This window comes from Eulemur rufifrons, chromosome 14, assembly GCF_041146395.1.
Source record: "Eulemur rufifrons isolate Redbay chromosome 14, OSU_ERuf_1, whole genome shotgun sequence".
NCBI lineage: Eukaryota > Metazoa > Chordata > Mammalia > Primates > Lemuridae > Eulemur > Eulemur rufifrons.
In genome coordinates this window covers 14,353,812-14,380,240 of record NC_090996.1, presented here as the reverse complement: position 1 = coordinate 14,380,240, position 26,429 = coordinate 14,353,812, and the positions used below count along the sequence as shown (strand labels likewise).

Below are 26,429 nucleotides of genomic sequence, written 5' to 3'. Positions count from 1 at the left end.
GTACCCAGAAGTGGGATTGCTGGATGATATGGTAATTTTATTTTAATTTTTTGAGCAGCCACCATACTGTCTTCTGTAATGGGTGCACCATTTTACATTCTCACTAACTGTGCACAGGGGTTCCAGTTTCTCCACATCCTCACCAACACCTGTTATCTTCTGTTTGTTTGGTTTGTTTGATAACAGCCATCCCGATGGGTGTGGGACAGTATGTCACTGTGGTTTTGGTTTGTCCCCCATTTTTACAGAAGAAGCTAGAAAAATCAAACAGCTGTAAGTGGAAGAGCTCATAGTCAACCGTGGTCTCCATGCTTTTTTCTACCGTGTATCAGTCACCTTCAGAATGAAAACTGCATTTCCATGGAAGCTTGACTTGGCACGAGAGGCCCTGCATCCTACCAACCAAGTCCAGCTACGCTGATGTTAGGGAGTCTCTTTCATCGTCTGTGTTGGCAAATAGCTCTTTTCTGTAAGGGAGACTGCTTGGAAAACCAGCTCCCCATGAGCTGCTTAATGCTAACAGGAGGGTCTCAGACTCCCAGAGTGAAAAGGGAAGCTGGCATGAGTTTTTCCACAGGTGATTAGGGAGGCACACATTGTGTTTTTAAAGGAAACATTCAGAGAGCGGGATCTTCATCAGCTGTCAGTTATCCATGTCACTGAAAATCAAAAGCCAAGAACACTGAAATGCCCAGCTGGTGGTGAAGACTGCATTCCCACAAAGCCATTTTTGGAAGCAGCTTTATTTGAAATAATTAAAAAGATTCAATCTTCATAGCCAACTGGCATCATGTTTCAGCGCAGCTTAACTTTGTGTTAAGGAATCCGGCTAACAAACTCTGAGTTAGTGATAGACATCTCTGTGTGAGTCAATAGAAGTTGCCTTTGAGAGTCTCATTTTCATTTTGGAGCGGTTTGTGTCTCCTGCTTGGTGACCTGTAAGGAGCCAGAGTGCATTTCTGGTGAGCTGCCAGGCACAGACTTGTGAATCCCCACGGTTCGACCTTTAGGTTTTTGGAGAAACGGCTGTGGTTTTATGTGTGGGGTTGACATGCAGCTGGTATTGTCTGCAATCTGAGCACAGCCCAACACCACAGTGGAAATCATGTGTCACCTCTTTGTGACCACCTCCAATGTGAGTGAAAGGGATTTTGAGCAGCACTTCAGATGAATGAGAAAAACAGTTTAATTTCCACAAGAATCATCTCCCCCTCCCCCACCGTGTTTTACTTCACTAATAACTTGAAAATTCAGTCCCAGGCATCATCACAATTCAGAATGGGAACTGACAGCGGATGCTCGAAGCCATTGCCAGGTCCTGTTCATTCCAGGGCATCACTCTACAAAATGATTGGGCTGAAAAGCATGTTGAAACTCTGCAAAAATCACGCAAAGGTGTAGGATCCCCAGCAGAACCTTCTGAAGCCTTGCAGGCGAGAGCCCATTTGGCTGACGGAGTCGCTCTTGCACACCTGCCGGAAAGCTGTGTGGAAAGATATCCTAAACTAGCTGCGAATTTCATTACATCTCTCTAGCCAAAGCCACTCAGGGGTGTGGTGGTGTAATGGGCTGCCACGCAGATGGGCTGCGAAATACACAGCCCATCTGTCTTTATCATGCTCATTTCCTCTTTTATTAAAATGTTAATGAATATAGTTTTTATTTATCATTCAGTGACATGTGCGGCATCTTTTTCTGGGAGACAAATCTGCAATCTGCCTACCCATGTGAGCCGACAGAGAACTTTCTCCCATTACATATTGAACACAGGAATTAGAAACATTTTGGTTCCTTTTAAACCGCCGCCATATTCAGGTTAAAGAAAAAATCCCTTTACTTGTTGATGGCAGCATGGGGGTAAGCTGATGCCACTAGGATGCCACTAGGTCTGGGGTAGGAAACCCCACGTTTCATGCCAGGCTCACTAGTTACTGGCCATGAGACTGTGAGCCTCAGTTTCCACAGCCATTAAATGGGGATAACCACTCCCTCTCCTAGAGCTATCTTGGTAAGTAAATGAGCTAATTTATGGGAATGCATTTGCATTCACTTATTATTATTCAGACATGCACTTATGTGAGTTTGAACTTGTTTTGCTCATTCTCTTAGACTCACCATGGAAAGTGCATCTGTCAAACGTTGGCCCTGAGATGACAGGCGTCACCGTGAGTGGCCTGACTCCGGCTCGCACCTATCAATTCAGGGTGTGCGCAGTGAATCAAGTGGGCAAGGGCCAATACAGCACAGAGACGAGCAGGTGCGTGAGTGCCCGTCCCTCCGTGTGGGCACGAGGAACAGCTTGGGCTTGAAAGTAACCAACTTGCATCCCTTAGGAATATTGGCAAAAGCGTGAGCAGAAAAGACTGTCACAGAGAGGGAAACCACAGTCATACGTTGGATTAGCTGGGTTTTTCTTAATTGCTGTGAGGCAGGTTTCTTGGATTTCTCCTGTGGTGCTCTGGCTGTGCCTACATAAATCGTTCCTGATAGCACAGCCCTCCGTATCAAGGAAATTAAGGGCTTACGTGATGTCCGTGTCCTTTATTTAGCCTGACTGCCAGCAGGGTGGAAGCTGATGCCACTGGCTTGACAAGTAAACACCCAGCAAGGTGTCGCAAGGGAAGCTGAATGGCCCCAGTGTTTCCTCGAAGGTGTTGCCTTCCTGAGTGGTCTTCACGCTCACCCATCCCAGGAGGGCTGCTTTTGAGGGTCGTCCAGGTGTGACATGGGGAAATGGCTTCATCAGATTTCAGCACGCCCTCCCCAAACACCCTGAGCTTTCAGTGGCCTTGAGTTTTAGCATAGCTGAGCTCTAAATGACTGTTTTCAAAATGTGAGAGTTTGATATGAGAAATATTGAGAGAGCTGAAGAAAACAGTTTGGAAGGAATCTCAGACTGTGGGCTTATGAGCTGATGATCTCAGGCTTGTAATCTTTTTAAAGAAATGGGGCCTGTGGGTTATTCAGACAGAACAGAGTCACCTCCTATGGCTTCCTTGTTGCTTGCTTAACTGATTTTCTATTATGTTGATTTGTTGTAACTATTTCACACACGTCCTTTCAGTTTGATCGACTGTGTGTTTTGCTTTTCTTGTCACCCTATTTTGATTTTCATAAATAGTCAGGCTCAAGATTCAGCAAGACAGAGAATGCAAATGGGCACCCTTTGTTTCAGGCACTCATCTCTCTCCTACCCGTCTCTTATTTTTAGGTTGATGTTACCTGAAGAACCACCCAGTGCTCCCCCGAAAAATATAGTGGCCAGTGGCCGTACCAATCAGTCCATCATGGTGCAGTGGCAGCCACCCCCGGAAACGGAGCACAACGGGGTGTTGCGTGGATACATCCTCAGGCAAGTGGCCCGTGACTGGCCGTTCCTAGACTGTCATTGTAAAGAGTCAAGTGTCTATTTCACCGAGGTTGCAGACTCATATGTCTGCAGGAGCCAAACAGCAATCAGGGACTTGGGGCGAGGGTGGGACTCTGGGGGGGGTGGAGACAGCTGACGTGGCAGCCTTGCAGACGTGCTCTGTGCATCCAGCCTGAAAGCACGCACACAAAACTGATGCCAGTGTTTGCATTGTGGCATGAGAATGGGGGGAGTATTATGGGTTGGGAGGAAGGTATGCTATCCATTATAGGTTATTTAGTTCCATTTAAGTTTTCACCAGGGGTGTGTATTATCAAATATAATAATTTAAAATTAATAATTTAATCGCCCAATTTGCACGATGCTAGTGTGTTGTTCAGTATTGTCAGATCTTCTAGTATGTGCAGGAAATACAAAAATCTAGCTTTTTCCATGCAACCTCACAATTTTTAGATGTTGGAAATGAAACCAGTATGTTTTGAAACATGGGGCAAGCCAGACATACACATCCGCAGGCCAGGAGGGTGGCCAGTTTGCTATCTCTGCCTTGTAAGGGACGGTTCGGTTCCAAAACCGTGGCAAGAACCATGTCAGAACTGGCTGTGTTCTCGAGAAGAAACCTCCCTTGCCAAAACCACTGCTAATTTAAAAGTTGCACTGAAAGTGGTAATTGCAGTGGTTTGTTGTCGTAAGTAAAAAGAAAAAGTAAAGCAGTATTAAAGGATAATTATTAAATCTCTTCTCATAGACTGCACTGCTGTGGATGTATCTGTTAATTTTATCAGCCTTACTGGGACAAAAGCTGTAGGTATCTGTCCTTCCCTCCCTCCAGATGCCTGCCCTGAGCTCATTCTGAGTGTGTGACCAGTAAATACTTGGTTAACAAAGGTCTTAAGTGGATAAATTTAATTTCTTAGATAAATGTAAGAAACTGTGACAGTGTTGCTTCTTTAACTCCATTGTCTTTGTATGTGAAGGACAACTCATTCCCAGGAAAGATGTGTATAATCAACTGTTTGTCAGTTCATGTATGTTTCTCTGTGTGCATGTGATATTTGCCTGGCAAAACCAGTTCACTGCTGTGCCCCAGGTTTTCCTCATGTGTATGGAGTCTCCTCTGAGCGTAAGCCAGATTGTCACCTGCCTGAAGTGGCTTGAATGGGCCATCCCGGTCCACAAAGGGCCAGAATCAGTACTCTTGGCCCCTCTGTCTCTTGCCCCAGCTGTCTTTCCCCATTTCAAAGAAGGGGAGGAGGACACTGAGTCTGTCCCCTTGGGTGGGGCCGTGGGCTCTGCTCTCTGTGGATGCTCCCGGGACAACCCTAACGGCCTGCGCTGCCTCCCCTCCAGAAGACAGCCCAGCGCTGCCTTCTGCCTGAAGGCGGAGGCGCCCGCCCCGCGCTGGCCCCTTGCCCTTCTTCCACACCCTTCAACTAATGAGAATAATTGGCTGCCCTCTCCAGCCAGCCCGCGCCCGCTCACCTTCCCAGCTGCCTCTGCCTCTTCTCAGCGCTTGCAGAAAAAGTTTCCTTAGGCTGAAGCTGTCAAGTAAGGACTTTAAAAGTCATCCCACAGAACCAGGCTCGGGGCACAGAGTTTAATAATAAAATCTCTCTGATGTTACGAGGCCACATCAGGGACTGCACATTTCTCTATTTTGTGGGATTACTACTGTTAAAAGGATTTTCCATGATGGAGTCGGAGAATTGAGAGCTGGAGATGAGGACATCTGTATTTGTACGGGCTTAAATCAAGAAAGCCCTAATATGAGGGTGCACCACCCCAGGCCTGTGAATATCAAAGTTTTCAGAAATTAAAGACCCATGCCAAAATGAATTTGCTTGGAAACATTTCCAAATAATCCTCCAGTCTGCAAATCAGCTCTCTGTTTGCAAGTGTGTATCCTCCAGGGCACAGTCTGTGTGTCAGATCCAAGGCACAATGCATGCAAGAGCAAGTGGAAATAAATCACTCCCGTGGCTCTGGCCATAAGAAGTAGTTAGGATGCGTGTGCAGTAGTAAAATATTTATAATAATAGGCAGGGTGTTTCTTGGAGAGGAGCATAGGGGTTATGTCCTTTAAAAACATTCTCCTGTTTGTTTCCGTGTAAAAAATCATCTTGTTCTGGCGGAAACTGTCTCCTGGGCAACATATCCTACCAGAAAGAGGAGGATGCCCTGCACTTCCATTATTAATTGTGACCTTCTTGGACATCTTTGAATATTACAAAAGCACCCTGAGCCCCTCTGGTCAGAATGGCCAACATGCCCGTTCTGCAAGGGAGCACAGCCTATTTTTAAGATGTGAATTCTGCAGTTTGTTTTTCAGTATGGTATAAAGAGTGGCCTGGGAGAAGATGGGTGGCTCATGCAGGCCCAGTTTCTTACAGCTCAGAGTTGTCTCTTACATACTTCTTAGTAGAAGAGTGGCATTTTCCGGAAAAAAAAAAAAAAAAAAATTAGGGAGTGCTTTATACTTTCACATCTCTTTCACATCCATTGTTTCGTTTGATTCTTGTAACAACCATATGAAATGCTACTATAATTTCCATTTTAGAGAGGTAGAAACCAAGCCTCAGAGAATTTAAAATTTGCCTGAGACCCTCCAGCTCTTAAATGGCTGAGCAGGGACCTCAACCTCAATCTTCTGATGCTAATTCCTTTGCTCTCCCCTGGAACGCGTATTGTGTAGTGATAGCTCTTCTTACGAGGCTGTGCTTATCACGCCATATTGATTATAGAGGGTCCTTGGTAGCATTCACATGCCCGGTGACTCTGTCGTATGGTGTGGGTTTAGAGCCAACTTTCACCTTTTTCCAAATGGCTATCTAATTGTCTCAGTGCCATTTATTTTAAAAGTTCATCTTTTGTAGATGTTGAATTTAAATGGAAATACCTATTACCTGGGTTAATCCATGCCAAGCCGTCTCCCTGTGGCCTGCCGCCTTAAGAGCCATCACACTATATAAGAGAAGTGAACACCACTAAGGTTTGCACCTGCACTTGCTTGGTGCGGGGAGTTCAGTGAAGGGATGCCCCTTCTGTAGGGATCAGAAGTTGGCAGGATATGAAGCAGAAACGGGGGCTGGTAACTTTCATTTCTGCCCATCGCACAATAACACTCTCCTTCCCCTGCGCCGCCCACCGGGCAAGCAGAGGGGCCGCATGCTCCCTTCAGGCAAGAGGCAGGGGGAGGCCTGGGCCTTCTTGGTATTCAAGTGTTGTCCTCCCTTGATCATTTGTGTTTCCCATCAAACAGGCCGTACCAAGCACAAATGGTCTGTAACAAGAGGAGCCGAAGGAAGACTCTAAGAAAATCCTGATTTTTGTGAAGAACCTTTTGCTGCCATTTCTCTATTTCCTTATTGCATTTGCAGCCGTCATTCTCTTTGGAAAGTTGTTTTATATTGAGGGGCCTGAGTTTCTGGGGTTTTGCTTTTTTCTGATAATGCCAGCCTTACCCACGCCCTGGCCCACGTGCACTTATCCTTCCCCTTCTTGCCTTGTGGGATGTGCGGGTAACTGACATGGCATCTGTCAATCCACCGGGTTCAAAGCTCAGCCTCGTGGAGGAACTGGAAGGTCTCCACACAGTGAAAAGTGAAGGGATCCAGTGCTGCCACTCTGGCTTTGGATTCCTGTCAGTCTTCCCCCCTTTCTACTTAGCATACAAAGCCACCATTTCCTGAGACAAGACCATGGCTGGGATAGAAATTAGATGCTTTGGGAAGCTGCAGGATGACTAGGCAGTTGCTCTTACTGTCTGTGCCCCTGGCCTTACCCAGGGGGACTGATCCAGAAAAGCTCAGTAAATTAACTGAGTCAGTTTAGTGCATTAACTTCTATAAACTGAATTATGGAAAAACATTTGCTAATCAAAATAGTGCTATAAAAGTCCTTTCATCGTACAAATAGCAATTTCCCAATTTATGCATTTTCTAAGTCCAGAGTTGTGCATGTCACCTTTTTAATAAACACAACTTTAAATTTCTGCCTTTAGTGCACTAAAGAGCATGCTACCCAAGCACTCACAGACGTCCCCTAAAAAGCAGTTTGTCATACTTAGCATTGGACTAGTATTTTAGAAGTTTTAACACCTTTTCAAAGCCACTTATCCTAGTTCTGGGATATATTTGGACAAATCTCTAATTCCTAAATGGAAACAGCGCCGGGCGCTCAGGCCACAGAGACCAAGAGGCCACGTGCTGCCTGCTTCTCTGTTTCTCCCCACGTTTCAGAGTCAGGAGAGGAAAGTATTTCTCAAACTGATTTATAGCAACTCCCCAGTGGAAATCATATCTGGATTTTTTGGTTCTAAGTCACTGTATTTCCTAGACAAGTCACACTTAAAAAGCTATAATTTTTTCTTAACTGTATCGTAGTTGAAATGTCAGTTCTATTTTGCCCAGCGCTTATAATCACTGTGAGATTAGATTATAGTTTTTAAAATCGTTGAATTAGAAAATGGTGTTATCTGGGGCTGAGCTCTCAGCTCTGCTCTGGTTTATGTGCTTCCATTTTCCCCTAACCATGCAGAATAACCGCAGGTAAACCCAATTCCTTCTTCCAGTTAATTCTCTTCTGTCTCGGGCTTCCTTTTGCGCAGGTACCGCCTGGCCGGCCTACCTGGAGAGTATCAGCAGAGGAACATCACCAGCCCGGAGGTGAACTACTGCCTGGTGACAGACCTGATTATCTGGACACAGTATGAAATACAGGTGGCAGCTTACAACGGGGCTGGCCTGGGCGTCTTTAGCAGGGCAGTGACCGAGTATACCTTACAAGGAGGTAAGCCTGCTCTCCAAATCCATGAGGTTGTGGACTCTTTGTTGCGGAGCAGGGTTTGCAAAGTTTGCTTGGAGTGTGTTAGACATACAAGTAGAGAATTCAACCCTCTAGGAGCATTCAGAAGAAAATCCACCACATGTTTAATCTCTCTACCTCTCCCGAAACTAAAGCAATACCATGTAAGGGAAACAAATATTAATAGTATTCCAACTGCTTTCTTCAGCTAGTAAGGGCAGGAAGTATTTAGACACATCCTTTAACTAGTACACCTATTCTTGAAAAGTGTGGAATTGAATTTTTCTAAGTGGAATAATTGTATGTTTTGCAGTAAATCTGGTTGTGCAGTTCTGTGTGATACTGTGTTTTTCAAAGAGAATGATTATTCATAATTTTGTTTTTAATAATATAATGTGATTATTGGTAATGGAATTTATAACTGGTGCTTTTGTTTGTCTTTTTCAGTTACACAAGTAAACAATTTACTAGATCAATAAAAACTCTCCCTACCCTCTCGCCCTGCCTCCCCCCAAAAAATGACCAGACAGAATGTCATAAGGCCAGTGGGTCTTAAATATATGTGCTAAGACCAGGCTGTCGTTTAAGGCTTTCTGCAGCATCTGATTCCTCCACTGCTTTCTGGAGGATTCAGGTCTCAACTCCGGGAGGAGCTGGGCCCCGGGCACCGCGTCCGCAACTGTGTTTCATTGTCACTGCTCTCGGCAGCGATAAATAGACCCTCTCTTGATGTAGCCTCGTTTGTCCTGCAGGAGCCCAAATCCTTGCCCAGGGAAGTAATTTTTCCACAAAGTCTAAAATCCTTCTTCACTCGGCGATTTATACCCTCTCCTGATTCACAGGTGTGATTTTATTTGCTTAGGCATTTTTATTGCTACCAGGCCTTGACCTTTTTCAAATGATAAGGTTTCTAACTGCCCACTTCTCTCCCCAAATCATGCCTGAGACCTAATGTTCCTTGATATTACATGCTGTTATTATCATCCCTTATTGATTGGCTGTCTGTTGTCATCTGTAAGTCCATAAATCCTCCTTTATAAATTAAGTGCAGTCGGTTCTGCTTGCACAGTGACTAGCAGAAATATTTAAAATGCAGGACAGCCAGGAAGGACCTGTCCATCTGCAGGTAATTCTTGATTACTCATTTGAAAAAGAAAATAGCTGAAAACCTGGACAATTAATGTTTGCTTTAATTAGTCTATTTAATAAAATAACAATAAACTTAGAAACACTTAAAATGACTACTATTGCTATTAATAATGCCCTATTACTATTAACCGTGACTGTTTCATTTTATTACTGGTGCATTTGAGCTCTGCACAGGGCAGAGGCAAGCAGATCTCGACCTAATTGAGAAGGGCTTCGAGGCGTTAGAGTTTGGCTGCTGTTCAGTTGGCATTGGGGAGCCGTTAAAGGTTTAAGAGCTGTGAGTGACGTGATCCAAATGCTGCATTAGGAAGCGGAATCTCCGGGCGGGTGTGCAAGATGAGGGGAAGGTAGCGGAGAATGGCAGCAGCGATCCTCTAAGAGGTGGTGAACCTCGGCTCTGAGGGTTGGCAGTGGGAAGGGTAGGGGTAGTTACCGTTTTCCCAACAGTTGGCAGGGTTACCTCGGCTGAGCCTCGCAGCAATCCTGTGAACAGACTCGGGTCAGCTCCTCAAGCTCGCCCAGAGCCTCCTGTACGACAGGGACTGGGGCCCAGACCCTTCCTCAAACTGCTTACACTTTATAGGATGGAACAGGGCAGGTGTGGTTTTCAGTCAATTCTAAGGAAACCGAACGTTCGCTCGCTTGAATTTGGTTGGTCTGAAATCGCACGGCCAACAAATGGCAGAACCATCACTAATGACGTCCAGTCTCCTGAGTCAAGACCGCAGTGCTCTGAGTGACACCAGAGCCTCTGGCGATGGGACTTGAGAGGAGATTCCGGCTTGGCTGGTGACAGACCGGCTGCCCAGACTAGGGGCTGGGGACCGGGTTCTGCTGGACATGGCGGCACGATGGGTGGGCTCTGTATCCGAACAATCTTCCAGGTGGAGAAATTATTGAATTATACTTTGGCTCCATTAACAGATTTTTTTTTCTTCATATGGAGGAGAATTTGACTTCGATTCACTTTTTGTCTAAATGTGGTTTATCATCTCTACTTCTTTTTTTTTAACTATTAATGAGCTAATGTTTGTGAATAATGCTGCCGTGCAGTCTTCCGTCTGCAGCTCTGCTTTTGTAGCTGGGTCATCTTTCCCTTGCCCGGGCATCTGATGTCTAGTGTTGGCACACAGAGGCCCTCAGAGGTTCCAGGGCCCCCCATAGCCCTGGTCATAATCCACATCTCCATGTGTCCTGTGCTTCCACACTCTTGAGGACACCCTTGTATGTGCGTCATGGCTGTCTTCTGTCCCCCTGCTGAGCCCGGGGGGCTTCCTCAGTGTGTGCTCAGGAATCACAAGCAGAGCTGTTCTCCCTTTGAGGGGCTCAGTCTTTCCTCTCTGTGTGTTTCAGACTTCCCACGTGCCCTGTGAGATTGTCAGTGCCCCTAGGGACATCTCCTCCGAGCTTGCTGGGGTTCAGGAGGTCATTTCATGCTCTTCATCCAGACCCTAACCATTCCTGGGCCACTGGACAGAATTTCTCAGGCTTGTGACAGCCTCTGAGACTTGCCCAGGAAGCACCTCCCACACTGACCCTACTTTGTTTGAGGGACATGCTTGAGCCCTAGGACAGATGGGGGTGGTGATAAAACTTATTGACCAGAGCTTGGGACACTGTCCCTTGGACTTGGCTGTGGCACTAACCCAAAGCCGGGCTCAGGTACTCAGCTGGTGTCAGGAGGGGCCCATGGCCTGGGGAGGGTGCTGGCCCACAGACCAAGGCCTTGGGTGTGGTCACGCTGTGTGTTCAAAAACCTCCCAGTCAGCGGCTCGTCAGTGGAACAAAATGAAGCAAGCATGTCAATTCTGTCCTTGAATCCACGTCCCCACCCGAGATAGGACAGAGGTAGGAGAGGATGTCAGAGCACCAAGTCGGGATGAGTGTAGGAGGGGCAGGGAGGGGGCAGGGCTAGCTGGAATCAGGAAGGGAGGACTTGGGAGCTGAGTAAAAAGGGGTCTGACCAGGAGGTAACACATTATGCAGAAAGGTGACACAGAAAGGGACCATGAGTATTTTCAGGAGACAATGATAGAGGCACACGTCTGTATCCACATGACCCCCAGAAAGCTCCTCTTCCTGGGAGTTCAGCCAGGCTTGATCTCTGCGTTTACTGCTTTGGTGTCTTCAGGAAGCACAGTTAGCCTTCAGAGCCTCAAGGTTTTTGTCTGCAAAATTGTGGCATTTACTTCTGCCTGACTAAGGGCTCTGTGAAGAGAAAATAAGACAATACATATGGAAAGTCTTTGGAAATGAGGAGCTTGTACAGATTCCAGCAGTGTTGCTTGGTTATCTGTATTCATTTTCTACTATGATAACAACTAGTATCTACTACAGTATTTGAATGTTTCTGTAGTGGCCATTATATAGAAAGAGGTTTGGAGTCAATGTCCCTGGTAAGAGTAAGATCGAACACAGACATTCAGGAATCAATGTGAGTGCCTACTGTGTGCTCAGAGTTGTGGGATGGCGCTGGCACTGAGGGTAGACAAGACGCCTACGCATGGTCAACCTGGGGACCTACCGTCCAGCCCAGGAGGTAAGACTGACACTCATGAAACAAGAGCAAGAAGGAGAGAAATCTGCCTCACCCATGCGTGTGATCCCTCACGTGTCTGCAGATCAGTGGTCCCAAGCACGCTTTAAAGATTCCCCAGCCAACACCCAGAGCAACACGCTGGAGGCAGTGCCGTCCCTAAGGAGGGGCTTACTGTGACCACGAGGGGGGGTACATCAGAGTTTGCAGCTGTCTGTACGGGTAAGGAATGGTGTCTGGCAGCTAGAAGTGGACCCAGGGTAACAGTAGCTTCAATAAAATGGAGGTGTGTTTTTATTTTTCTCACGTCAGAAGAGCGGGCAGCAGGAGGTGTGCAGTTGTAGTGGCAGCTCCAGGGTCATCAGAGAATCAGGATCCTGCTGTCTTTTTGCTTTGTCATCTATCATTGGCCTCGTGGTCACAGGGTGGCTGCTGCATTGCCAGCTATCATGTCCCCACTTGGAAGGGAAGAAGGAAGAAGGTTCAGGATTGTGCCTTGTGGCCAGGTGTTTTCACCTTTAAGAAGCTTTCTTGGAAGTCCCGTTTGCTGCTCAGTTTTGCTCCCAATTCATGTGCAGGAGAGGCTGGAAATGTGGCCTTTCGGCTGAACGCATTTCTGTCCGTTGTTAAGGAAGAAGGGGGACGGATGCCGGAGCAGCTTCTGCCTCACTTTCTAAAGTGAACCCTGCTGAGCAGGCAGAGCCTGGATGTAAAACTGCATTACAGTCTGCCTGGAGGACGGCACTTCATCATCCTCTGTGCTGGGAGCGACAGAAGCTGCAGACCCGCGGCTCTTCCAGGCCCAGCCTTCCCACCAGATCCCCAGGACCGCAGCCTGGGCCCAGGCTCCGCGGGCTGCCCAGCGGGCAGCTCAGCAAGGGGAGCCCCACTTAGTGTACTTAAAGGGTCCCACGGCCATTAGCGCTGATTGCTGAGACAGCCTAGATGCCTGAGTAGGTCCTTGAAGCTGAAAAGAGAATAATTAAAATGCCTGTATGTTAAAGGGAAAAAGAATAACTCATAAAATTAATTATTTGTCAGCCTAATTTGGGAAATTATTAGAATGTATAGAAACATAATTTCACAGCGTGTCAGGAGACCCTGCAAAAGGCAGGAAATACTCAGCCCAGGGAAGGATAAAGCGCCAGTCCAACCAGCCTAATTTTTCTTCTCTCTTCTGCCAAGTGGCAAGCTTGATGCATCGGAAGAAACCAGATGTAATTTATCCTGACTTTAATAAGGCCCTGGGATTGAGCTCCTCTTGAGAAGATACCGGAACGCTGGGAAGACGGTGTGGCTCACACTAGCGTTAGGTGGGTGTGGGGCTGCTAGACAGCCCTCAAGGAGAACCTGCAAATGAGGCAGCGTTTGCCCGGGGCGAGCAGAGGGAGGGCACACAGGCTGCCCTTGTTGGCACAGCAGCACCAGCAGAGCAGTGGGAAGGCTCTTTGCTCCAGAGGCAGGGAGCAGCTCATTCCTCCAGTTCACAAGTTTGGGGTCTCAAATGCGCTTCCTTCAAGGGAACTCCTTAAGGAAGATAAGCAATTCTCCCCTCCTGGAGCTCAACACAGTGTGGTGTTGATCCCTGAAGCAATCTGAACCCACCACCCACTGGCCATACCCCCGATTTTTCTTTGCAATGCCATTTATTACTGAGATATATTTAAAATGTATGGTTTGTCAGCTCTGGCTCTTTCCAAGTTACTAGCACCTTGGACACGCAGGGATTACTTAATATAAACTTTCCAACTTCCCTGACTTTCCATATTCCCACTTCGTCCACCATCCCCCATTATCTTGTCTGCCGATCCCATTTAATCGATGTTATTAACAGTGCCTCCTCGACCTTTTCTGCGCAAGGCATTTTTAAATGGGGCATATTAACTTACAAATGGAGCAGCAAAGCTCTAATACAGTTTCAGCCAAGTGAACTTTCTAGGGGGTGAGAGGGAAAGGTTGATTCTGTCACAGGAGCTATGGCCTGAAATTCCGGCACACTTGGAACCCACTTGTCAAATTTCCATTATGATTACCCGAAATGAAATGGAAAATAACTTAAATTTACTTGAGAATTTTTAAACACTTTCAGAAATCAATATGGTTTTGGTTTCAAGTGGCAGAAACCATAGAGTATGAGCTCTGCATAACTAAATGCCCAGGATAATTAGAAACATTTTTCTTCCTGCCAGTGTTTACTTCAGCAACTTTGTAACCATTTAGTGTGGGAGGGAAGGTACTGCCCACGTTTGAGCAATCAGTAGTTCAGATTCAATGCTGACTGAGTGTTTGGTTCACAGATTCAGTTTCTGTTAGAAATTGTTCAAGTAACAGTGAAAGGCACATGAAGAAATAATATGAACATGAAGTTCTCAGGTGAGCCTGAGTGTGGAATACTACATGCTGTCAGAATATAGAATGTGAGAGATTACAGTTATATCCTAAAATAAGCCTGTGAAGATTAGCAAACTACTTCTATTCATTTTTTAAATGTATCTATTAAAATGCAGATGTTGATTTTTCTATAAAGGGTCCAAAGACAAATTATACTATAAATCATCATTTTGAGCATACCAAGATTTTTCTTTTTTTTTTTTTCTGGCTTTATTTCTTTATCATTTTTCTTCTTGTAACAGGTATATTTGTGCTATAATGATTTATTCTGGTTTCAGAACATTACCTTATAATGAAAGAGGAATGTTTCATATTTAAAAAGAAATGGAAAAAACATTTGGTTATCCACATTTCTAAAACATTAGTAAAAGCTCCTAAATGTTCACTTGGGCTTTGAAAGGTTTTTTAAAGTAAGGATTATAAATGAACACTCTGTTTGCAAGCCCCATTCTTATCTCCTCTTGGGAAATTCTCAATGTGGTATTAAATGACATTGCACAAAAGATTTGTTTCCCAATCCCTAAGACTTTCTAGACCTCAGGCTGTACCTACAGAATAGGAAAATATTCCAAATTCTCCCAGCATTACCTAAAACACTAAGTAAAAGCTGAACAAAATAGATATGGAATGTTCCATTAGGTATGAGCTTAATTTGGTCTTTTAGAACTTACAGGAATGGTAAGGGTAGAAAACTTGCATTTGAGGGGAAGCCACTATATACCAATTTTTGGTATGCTGTGTTGTAATGCACTTATGCTCATTATCTTATTTCGTTCATCCCCCAATAGTCATGTGAGGTAGGTATCACTGTCCCTATTTTACAGAGAAAGAAATGGAAGCTCAGAGCGGTAACTTACTTCCCCAAGGTCTTGTAGCTAGAAAATGCTGGGAATTAAACCTAAATCTACTGGCCTCCCAAGCCCGTGCCCTTTTTGCTATAACCTACCCTCACTAGAATTCACTTTTTTTCCATTTGCGTATATCAGGAATGGATGAAAATTACTTCCAGGTTTTCCTTGCAGCTTGTATATGGACTAGAAAAGGGGTGAAATCTCGTGTCACTTATGTTCACATGGCATGTGGGTTTGCAGCGGTTTTTGGACATTTTGACTGCAATGCACAATAATAAATGCATCTCACATTGAAACCCAGTACACACACACACAGCTGAAACAAAGTGTTCATGGAACAGTAGTTACCCTCTCAGTGTATGATGTTCTTTGATATTTTCTGTTCTGTTCTGTTTCATTCTTTAAAAAAAATGCTGGTGTGACCACTGAATTGATTTCCTGATCTGCTAGTGCATTTGTGACCTATAGTTTGAAAAATACTGAATTCAAGCAATACAGGGTGTTTGGTTTGACTGATCTTGCATCCCTTTCAGAAAAAGCTTCCGCTGGACTTAGTATTCATCTGGGTCAGGGCTATGAAGCCTGTCTTGTGTATGTGAGAGACAGAGGAGGGGTCTGAGTGGGGATGTGAGCAGGGGCCACCGGCCTAGGCACAGAGCTGAGGTCTGGGGCAGAGGCGGCAGGGGGTTGGCGTCTGTATCTGTGAGGATAGCCTTTGCGAGAGAGAAGGGTCCTGAGATTTGTCCTCCCACTGCCACTAGAAGACACATGGAAAAATAAAACCAACTTTAAATTCCTGGGACTATCTCATTATTTTGTGATTTACAGACCTGTCTTTCCTATTAGCCTAGGGGCTCTTTGAGGGCAGAGGCTGTGTCTGATTTTCTTTTTCATATCTGTATCCCCATATCCAAGTGAGATGCCTGACACATAAACAAAGCATAAATAGATGTCTGATTAAAAATAGACTGCTCGGCCGGGCGCGGTGGCTCACGCCTGTAATCCTAGCACTCTGGGAGGCCGAGGTGGGCGGATCGTTTGAGCTCAGGAGTTCGAGACCAGCCTGAGCAAGAGTGAGACCCCATCTCTACCAAAAATAGAAAGAAATTATATGGACAGCTAAAAATATATATAGAAAAAATTAGCCGGGCATGGTGGTGATGCCTGTAGTCCCAGCTGCTCGGGAGGCTGAGACAGGAGGATCGCTTGAGCTCAGGAGTTTGAGGTTGCTGTGAGCTAAGGCTGATGCCACGGCACTCACTCTAGCCTGGGCAACAGAGTGAGACTCTGTCTCAAAAAAAAAAAAAAAAAAAATAGACTGCTCACTGTTCCTACTTCAGTGTGCCGATGCAATCTCCATATTCAGCGCAGAGCCCTGCCTTCTGCCCTGCCTCTTCTCGCTGTCTGGAAGGCAACTTTGAGCGCTATAGTGTGCAGATGGGGCCTTTCTTGTCTTTCCGCATCATGACATCCAAAAGCAAACCTTCCTGCGTGCTGCCCACGCTGAACCTGGCTTTGCTCAGGAGCCCGAACTTGGAATCCCCCCGTCACCTCTGCTGGAAATGCCGAGTCTGGGACTGTAGCCGGGCACATGCGTGGGGATGTTGTGTACGTGACAGTGTCCCCAGCATGACCAGGAGGTATGTTACTCAGTGGCACAGAACCCAAGGCAGTGGCACTCGTCCTCAACGCATCAGTGACCGTGTGTGTGGAGATGCTGCTCACCCACAGCTGGTGGGGAGAGCTGGTCATTGTAGGGGCAGAAGAGAAACCAAGATATGTGATTTTCACAAATGCTGAGAACACACACAGACTGGGTGCACGAGGAAAAGAGGAGTCACCAACTCGGCAAAGTCAACGTGCTGCTGAAACGAAGGGAAACCAGACCGAGAGTCAACCCTTGGCAGCTTTGGTCCCTGGTTTTGGAAGCTCAGCGTTTGGCACAGATGAAGATATTTTGTAGGAATGAAACTGGTATTTCATCGGTAGAAATATCCCCGTTCTTTCATCTTGTCCCTGGCCGGCTACCGATTCAGAGGCGTGGGCTCATGAGGGCCCAGTGGGCAGACAGCCCCGAGGCAGCTTGCTCTGTCCTGTGCTGGACGCCCCACCCCAGCCTAAACACCGGCCCCAAGCGCTTCTCCCCAGTGCCTGGCAAATAAAGAATTGGAAAAAATAAGCTCGGAGTGGGATACACAACTTTTCAAGTGTTAAAATATTTTCTTAGGCCATAAAAAGATACTCGAGCTTATTTGTCAAAGATTTATCTTAATAATGTGTTAGGACTGTTTAATGCAGTGAGAACATTCAGGTGTATCAAAACTGCAAGAACCGTAACAACACAAGAGCTCAGCTGTAGCCTATAACGATCTGGAATTAACGATAACACCCGGCACACAAATTGTAATATATACATCCACCCGGTAACAGGTAGCCAGTGATTCTTCCAGGTAACGAGCTCCCTTCTCCCGTGTTTGAAGGGCATGTGCATTTAATTCTATGGGGTTACCTGAGAGATAACGAGCATGAATTCCCATTAAGGTCTGATAGGCACTTCAGTCCCCAATATTTGAAACCATATACTTTTAGGATAATGAAAAACAGGTGTGCCATTGTGGCAAGGACATGAAGATCAGGGCCTCTTCCATGGTGTAGGGACATTGCTGGGAGCAGCTGCCCACCGGCCACTGTGTCCCCAGCCCCTTGCCTGTGGTGGAGCTGCGAGGGGCCCTCACGATGGAGTGCACGAAGTGGGGAGGCGCTTTTCCAGGAGAAAGTGGGTCAAAATCCAGCCAGGGGAGATTGGAGCCGGCAGGTGGGCCCTGAATGGTCCAGGGGGAGGCTGCCCACCACCCTGGAAAACCGACGTTGCACGCAAAGCTCATGAAAGATGAAATTTTAGAGATTTTGTGTTTTTTCTGTAACAGATAAGGTAGTGTTACTTTAATAAGTACAAATGGGCATGTGAGAACATAAAAATTATGCTGGCCAATGCACTATAATTTCATTCTGTGCTAAATTCAGCTGATTTTACAGCTTTCTCGGGGGCTTCTCAGCATGTTTGGGTTGGGTTCGCATCCATCTGCTAGGGGGTGATAAGCGGGAGGAAGGAGTCAGTCATTTCCTGCCACAGAGGCCTGGACCCCCACGTCTGCCTGTCCCCGGAGGCCCCGTGAATTGCTCCACCAGCACCTCATATCACTTTATTATTCATAATTTTATTTGACATGTTGTGGATCTCTGAAACATCATATAGCTCAGGTTTCTTTTGATTAACCATGATTTTAAACTGTTTCTGCTGTTTATGAAGATGGAAGAGAAGATGAATTGTAATAATAGACTAGAATTACTCAGGGGTATTGCAAATAAGACTTACATTATCTGCATAATATTATTAGACTTAAATGAAATATCAGAAATAAAAACGTGCACCTCTCTTTTCGGCTGCAGGCAATGGTGCCTGCCCGACGTAGTCGGGAGGCCTGTGGCTGTAGCGGCAGTGGACACCCCGGTAGCAGCGGTGGGGAAGAGGCTGTGGGAATGAGAGCGGGGTTTTCTGCCAGCCAGTGAGTGAGTCTCTGGATAGAATAAAAGTAACAACCAAGGGAAGAGTGTAGGGAGAGAGAGAGAGAGAGAGAGAAGAGAGGAAGGAGGAGGAAGGCAGGCAGGTAAGAAAGAAGTCAGGGAGCGAGGAAGTAAGCAGAAAGGAAATTTGGAGCAGTGGTTTTCAAAGGCAGTCCCTCAGCCAGCAGCATCAGCGTCACCTGGGGACCCTCCCAGACCCACCGAATCAGGAACTTTGACCATGTGTGTTTCAGCAAGCCTTCCAGATGATTCTGATGCATGCTGTAATTTGGGAACCTTCTCTAGAGGCTGATGGGTAGAAGAATTTTAACACCAAGCAGTCAAGGCAATGAGCCCTCCCAGCTATCACATAGCAGGACTTGTGCCCACGGAGGGTCCGTCCAGCCCCCTGGAGAGAAGCAACAGTCCACATGAACCACAGCACACCATGTAAGCTTGCCACGTGTGCAGGTGCATGTGTTATAGGAGTAGGTACCGGCCACGAGGAACCCCAGCTGTGTTTCTGGACACTCTGATGGTTGGGTAGGAGGCTGGAGTCTTCTGTAAGATAAAGATCATGACTTTGGAAAAGAGGAGGCTTTAGGTCACGATGAGGATGGAGCTGCTTGCACCAAGGTTAACCAGTGACAATATACACACATTTGCAGGAGATGAGAATTTCAGAGCAGTTTCTGTCCCTCATTCCTGTTTCCAGCCCTGTGGAAGAAAATGAGGCCGGGATGGGCACATATATTTCAGGTCAAGCGGACTGACCATATTCCAGTAATCTTTTTCCTCTGCTTTTGGTCTGGCTCCTGTGTAGATGAATGGGGTTTTTGTTAGAACAATAGGTCTCTGGCAAGGGACGGGTTCCTCTGAAAAAGGACAGGAAGAGCACAGTCAACAGAAACCCTGCTGAAAACGGATAGAGAGGAAAGGCCCAGACGAAACTTCGAAACAGTCCACGAGGGGCAGGACTGCAGGTTTCACTTAAAGAAAGATGCCGAGAGAAACGTGGCCCTGCCATCCCCGGGGAAGTGTCACCAGGAGCCTGTCTGGTTCACTAGGAGCAAGTCACGTTCTCCCAACCTCATTTCCTTTCTGGGGAGGGTCACTGAGTTGCTGGATCCACATACCAGACGCATTCTGTAGTCTGACTTTCATTCATTCGTTCATTCTCCACCCTGTAGATAAGATGGAGAAATACGGATTGGGCAATAGAGTAATTACATGGATTCCTAGACTTGAGCTGTGCCCAAAAAGTGTGATTTGCTTGACTGCCCGCCACAGGGCAGCATTAGCATCGCCTGGGAACTTGTTAGAAATACAAATTCTTGCTGCAGAATCCAGCATTCTTCTGGGCTTTTCTTGGTCAACACTTCTGTCAGAGGCTCGGAGGGAATGGAGGTGGCATGCCTATCAGATATGTCACGGCTGACCGAGTAATTATTCTATCCCAGAATCAGAAATCAAAAATAAATTGCTTTGTTAGATTGGTGGTTGAGCTCAACAAACCACAATGTGAAAGGTATAAACCAATATGCTACATTTAGATGCACACAACCGGTGATGTGACAACAGGATGGGGACACATGACTTGCCAACAGCGACCATAAAGAGACTTGGGGGGAGGGGAGGTTAGACTCAAGGAGAGCTGTGACCATAACTTAGTCTCTCTCTGTGGGTGACAGGTTTCCAAGTCAAGGCGGATCACAGCACGTGCCACCCTGTGCCGGCCTGATGCACTTGGAGCCTGGAGGCCACGAGGGATGATGAGGAAACCCAGGCTCCTCAGAGGAGGGAAGCCAGGACGACAGTGCTCTGTCCGTCCCATTGTATGAGAAACCGAGCAGAGAGGCTGGGTGTTTGTTTGGCCTGTAGCAGTAAAGCCTAGCTGGATGCTTTTGTGATTTTCAAATAGTCTGGTAGCTACATGATACATGCGTGTGAGGAACAGTTTACCCAGCAGACAGAGTGGGAATCCACAGGTGAAAGTTGCAGAAGGAAAGGTTTTGGTTCGCATGAGGAAAGTCCTCAGACAGAGTACACAGAAGATCAAGCTGACCTATGAAGCAGGAAAGTTGTGTCCGAGAAGTTTCGCCGGCAGCAGCTGAATGCCACCACCTGCCTGGGTGCTGTGGCCAGGGCTGGTGAGCCACGTGACCTGGGAGGACCCTCGGCTCCCCTTCTCCAGTCTGCAGATCATCAGGCACACCTCCGCAGTCGGGCTGTTTATGTATCTCTTGGCTCTGGGAAGCTTCACAGAGGCATCCTTTACCAAAGCTCTGGTTATTGTAATTTCAAAGAACAAAACCATGATGCTGAGTTGCGTGCATGTATTCAAGTTTGCATCCGTGCCTCAGCCAACTCATACGATTGTATGAGTATTGTGGGACTAGGTTGACGTCGTTGGAAACTGAGATTTTCAGCATAGTTGAAACTCTAAATCTGAATTGGGAATATGTTGATTTTATCTTTAACAAAAGAGGATTTCTTGTAAGAAGCCCTGGAAATGAGAACCAACCCATTAACACTGAGCTTTCCAGTACCAGGAAATAAGCAGGCTTTCTTGGAGAAGTGGATGGTTCCAGGTCAGAGGCAGGCAATGTGTGAGATGAGCCCGGAACATCTTGTCATTTCATAAAAGCAAAGAAGCTGTCACATACTAATGTGGGCTTGTCAAAAAGGCTCATATGCCAGCTTGAAAAGGGTCCCATTAGTTAAAGATGGGAAAGTTTGAAATTGATAATAATAGTAACTGCAGTGGATTGAAATGCGTCAAATATGTCTCAATCTATAGATTCATAACAGCACTTTGTTAAAGTCTCATTGATCATCTTTGGAGAATGCTAGGGAAACTATTAAATATTGCATTTGTGTGAAACTTCCAAATCAACAATCTTTTTGAGATTTTTAGTGAGAAACTTGAGCTTGATTGATGAACATAACTTTTTCTATATCTGGTTTTGCTCTTGAGATGGCTCCATTTAAGACTTCTAACGATGACCTACTCGAATATTTGAAAATGACCATTGACAAGAAAGTCTTTGCACAAGTAGGAGGTCACATTGCCGGAGGTTATTTATTGCTTTTTTCCTCAGTTGAGAGAAACTTCTTTTTTGCCATTAACCAGAATTCAGATAAACCAATCTCTTTAAATTATGCTGTAAGAGTGCAGTGTTTCTTTAGGTCAACAGTTCTTCCTTTTATTTCTGTGGCAAAAGTTATGTTAAATGGTTTTTGTGATAACGAAAATGGATTTAGAATCTGATCAAATGTTTTTAATATCAGGTATCTCAAAATAATAGGCATTTCCATAGACCTACACAGGCGCTGCTCTGCCAGTCTTAATTTTCTTTAGGGTTCAAACACTGACTCCTTCAGAATTATAAAATAGATTATATATCACTAGTGAACAATTTTTAACTCTATGTCATAGCTGAATTTTTGCTCTGAACCCATACATTTTACACATACATGTTAGTATATGCTATGGTCTGAATGTTTATGTGCCCCCAAAATTCATATGTTAAAATCCTAACCCCCAAGGAGGTAGTATTGGGTGGTAGCACCTTTGGGAGGTGATTAGGTCCTGAAGTCTCCACTCTCATGATTGAGATTAGTGCCATGATGAAAGAGACCTCTGAGAGCTAGCTAGTCCCCTCTGCCATGCAAGGTTACGGTTAGAACATCATCTGTGAGAAACCAGGCCCTCACCAGACACTGAATTTGCCTTGATCTTGGACATTCTAGCTTCCAGAACTGTGAGAAATAAATGTTTGTTGGTTATAAGCCATCCAAACAAGGATATTTTTGTTAAGCAGCTTGAACAGACTTAAGACAGTATACTTTCACACGTTCTTAAAAAGTCAGTTAAGAAGAAGCCATTTTTGATGCCAATAACCTATCCTTCTGTTTTGGGAAAATTCAGGGACAGGATAGAAAAACTGCCCCCCAACGGAGAGGGAACGGAGGGACCAAAGAATGACTCAGGCAAGTCCAGCTGGATGAGTTTATCAGAGATTACTTACAAAGTCGCTTGTGCTCACTTGCTCCTGGGCGGCACAGGAATTTCTTCCACAGGAGCTTCCTTGCGTGCAAAATCCACATCTGCCCACCCTGTGGTGTTGCCTTAAATCCCTTCCCAGTGAGTAATGTAGTGTTTTTACATTGTGGTGTTGCTTATTCGCAGGGAAACACATCACACAGGTGCAATACCATCATCATAGGCTGTCATGCAACCCATTTGGTGTTAATGATATTACAGTTTTCCACTAGGCAGGGATTTTAGTACACAATTAGCTAAAGGGCGGTATACGCCAGCCAAAGCAGCTCCAAAGTAATCAAGGCCGGGCTGAGCTGGCCGTTTCAGGGCAAGAAAGTGCTGAGACACCCAAGAAAGTGCTGAGCACTCCCCAACCCACCCCAGTAGTTATCTTGGTACCTGTTTAGTCTACTTTGTGACAATTTTGCTGAGCACTCCAGGCTAGCATAGTGTTTCTGCTGCATGGTGGGGAACATACATTTTTCCCTCACTTTCAACAAATCTTCAAAGTGAGACTCCCTTCACCAAAAATAATAACAACGAAGATAATAATAATGCTTTGTTGCATTCACAGATTCTTGCAAAACTTGTTTTTTTGGACAGCCAATACATTTCTTTTGCCAAACTTTTTTAAAATTTCAAAATATTATGGGGGTCCAAATGCTTTTGGTTGCATGTATCAGTTTTGTTATGCTTGAGTCAGGGTTATAAGTGTGCCCATCACCCAGATAGTGTTCATTCTCCCTCCTTTGAAATTGAAGTAGGAAAATTTCCACTTTTGAATAACATTGTTTGAAGATGCATGGATGCCATGTCAGATGGCCAGAGACAAACAGTCCAGAACATCATTAAATCAAACAAGTTTCCATTGCTGATTGGTGAGTACTGATGTGACGGCGCTTGGTGCGTAGCATGGGTTAGAGTGGTGTTCTCATTCCTTGCCTTCCACAAAGCGAAAGCAGGCAGACTATAGTGTGTTGGACTTTATTAGACTTGCTGTTCTGATAGCATCATTTAATGAGGAATTCAGGTCTCCAGACCACCTTTTACGTAGGAGACCTTCTCTGGGAATACAGCAATGGATTTCTTGGTTCCCAGGCTTTTCTGATTGAATTTTGCTATAAACTCTTTATACCTTTCTGTCAGCCTTGGTATTCAAAACATATTATTTTCCCTAATATTTATTCCAAAGTGTGCATGTGGCTTTGACCATTGCATCCCCACTAGCTTGTCTGGTGTGCGGTGGATACTGTGGTGTCGCACCCATATCAACTCTGCAGGGCCACACACCGGTCCTCAGTGCTGGCCACGGGCTGCTGGGCTCACAGCTGTAACCCTCTCTGGGAACTGCCTAACCAAGGTGACACGCTCCCATGGGTCAGCCTGAGACCCGCTCCCCTTGCCTCAGCTGAGGACAGCTTGAGGAGACACCTGCACTCCAGAGCTCCCCACAGCATCGGCTAAGCCGCTGTTGCTGCCGTACGTGGGGCAGCTGCTGCTTCTGCCCAGCCCTGACCTCCCCCTTCCACACAGATGTCTCTGCTGAGCCCCAGGAAAGCTTACACTCAAAACTCTCCATGCCTGGAGTCTGTGCCCAGGGCAAACAATCGAAGACAGGTATGATTTTTTGTACCACAAATAATTTTCTAAGCATTTCTTTTGAAGGATTCAAACCTATGCTATCCACCAAATGCCACCTCTAACATCAGTACTCATCAGTCTGCAACGGAAGCTTGTTTGATTTAATAATCTTCTAGACTAGGTTTGTCTCTGGGTCATTTGACATGTCATCCAGGCATCTTCTAACAGTATTATTCAAAAGCGGCACCTTTCCTATTTCCTGTGCTTCACTGGTCCCAAGCACGCTGCTGACAGTTCCTAGGCAGCCTGGCAAAATGAGTGATTCTGCAATTGCAGGAGGAATTTTGGCTTCAGCTATTAAATGCAAGACATTGTAACCAGCTTCTTATACTTAATCTGATACAGTTGTAGGCAAACTCATAAATACCCCTGCTTCATACTGGGTACCTGCAGAAAATTTTACTAAATCTGATCTTTTTCTGTGTACTAATGATGCTTTGGGGAAAGGTGCTGGCATAATTTGCCTGGCATCATGTCTTCCTCTGATTTCTTTTTCATTAACTACAACATTGAGGCCAAAGAAGAGAGGATGATTGGACAACACAGACCTGAATTTGAGATCGTTCTCATTATGCTGCCTGAGTAGAAAGTTTTTGACTACTCTGACTTGGTACCTAAAAGAGTTGTTCATTACAGTGGGAAAATATGTATTATGTGTCTCTATAAATATGCAACAGTATTAATAATATTGACATAAATTCTTTTAATAAATATATATTTAAATATAAAGTATTTAAAGTGAACCATATGGCTTAATGGCTGCAAAAATCAACTTTTCAAAAAGTTTTGATTGCATACATCTTTAAGAATGTTTCAGAATAAATCAGATTGAAAAATTCAAAAAATGAAGCATGCAGTAAGCAAAATAGGATATATTGACACATTCCTTTTTATTTGGTTAGAGAATTAAAATTCCGAAAAATTCATGAATTTGAAAATGATGTCAACTCTGATCCAGAATATTTTGAAAAGTCAGTTATTAGAAGTTATAAAACCCTACAGTCCTCTTTACCAAGTTGATTTAATTATGTAGCTTATTATTTTATAATTTTAAAAATTTCTAAAAACAGATTCATTTCGAAATTCCATCAAAAATCAGATCTTGCTGAATCTGTATCATCACTAGCCAGGGAGAAAGGGAAGGAGGAAGAAGAAAATATCATTCATATTTTATTGGGGAACACCTAATACCATATAGTAATCATCAGTATAATCATGCATGCCTTCTATACAGGACTGGTGAAAATACTAACAATTAACAAATTGAACAAAATACGCACACCAAGCAAACAAATTCACAGATGAGAAGCAACTTGCAGCTGAAATAAAGCCCGGCCTGAGCAGAGGGGTCGGCAGGTACTGAGGAAGGTGCTGCATGGCTTGGCCACTGGGAGCCTCTCTGCAGCAGGTGCTATACAGATAGCTACCAAATTCAGGTTTACAGAATGGCTACATGTGTAGTTTTGTTTTACCATATGTTTTAGAGCAGTTTGGGGTTCATTGAGTAGAAAGTTCAGAGAGTTCTCAAATACCCTCCACCCCCAACAGGCACAGCCACCCCGACTGTCAGCACCCCCACTGGACTGGGACCTTTGCTGTGTCCACCTACGAGGAAGAGACCAAAGCACAAAATGTGATTTAAAGAGCTTACTGGAGCCAAAGTGAGGACAGGTGGCCCGGGAGACTGAGACCCAAATAACTCTGCACATGAGCTCTGTTAGGCCTTTGTGACAAATGGGTTTTTAAAGGCAAAAAATGGGGACAGGGAATGGGCAGAGACAAAGTTGTTTGTCAGGAATTCTCACTGGTTTACAGATTAGTGATTGGCTGTACACTGTTGAGCTATAGGGTGTGAGTTATAGTGTCCAATGCCACATTATTAGGTTAGTGTATAGCTGCCGGTGACAATAGCAAGCAGTTTCAAGGTTGAATACATGGCTCAAAGCAGGTAGTAGGACACGATTACTGTCTTATTTCAGTATCTCTCTGCGCCTGATAATTTAAAAGGACTTGCATTCCTCAGATAAAAGTTCTTTTAGGCTGGGCTTGGTGGCTCACACCTGTAATCCTAGCACTCTG

General features: G+C 45.3%; 1 protein-coding gene across 1 annotated transcript in view; it reads left to right on the top strand.

Annotated features, from left to right (window-relative positions):
- SDK1 (sidekick cell adhesion molecule 1) overlaps positions 1–26,429 on the top strand; it is an 860,282-nt gene that overhangs the window by 659,650 nt on the left and 174,203 nt on the right. The window contains exons 15-17 of the mRNA XM_069486624.1: positions 2,110–2,257; positions 3,212–3,352; positions 7,977–8,158. Of these exons, the coding sequence (XP_069342725.1) occupies positions 2,110–2,257; positions 3,212–3,352; positions 7,977–8,158 (471 nt within the window). The remainder of the gene's footprint in view (positions 1–2,109; positions 2,258–3,211; positions 3,353–7,976; positions 8,159–26,429) is intronic.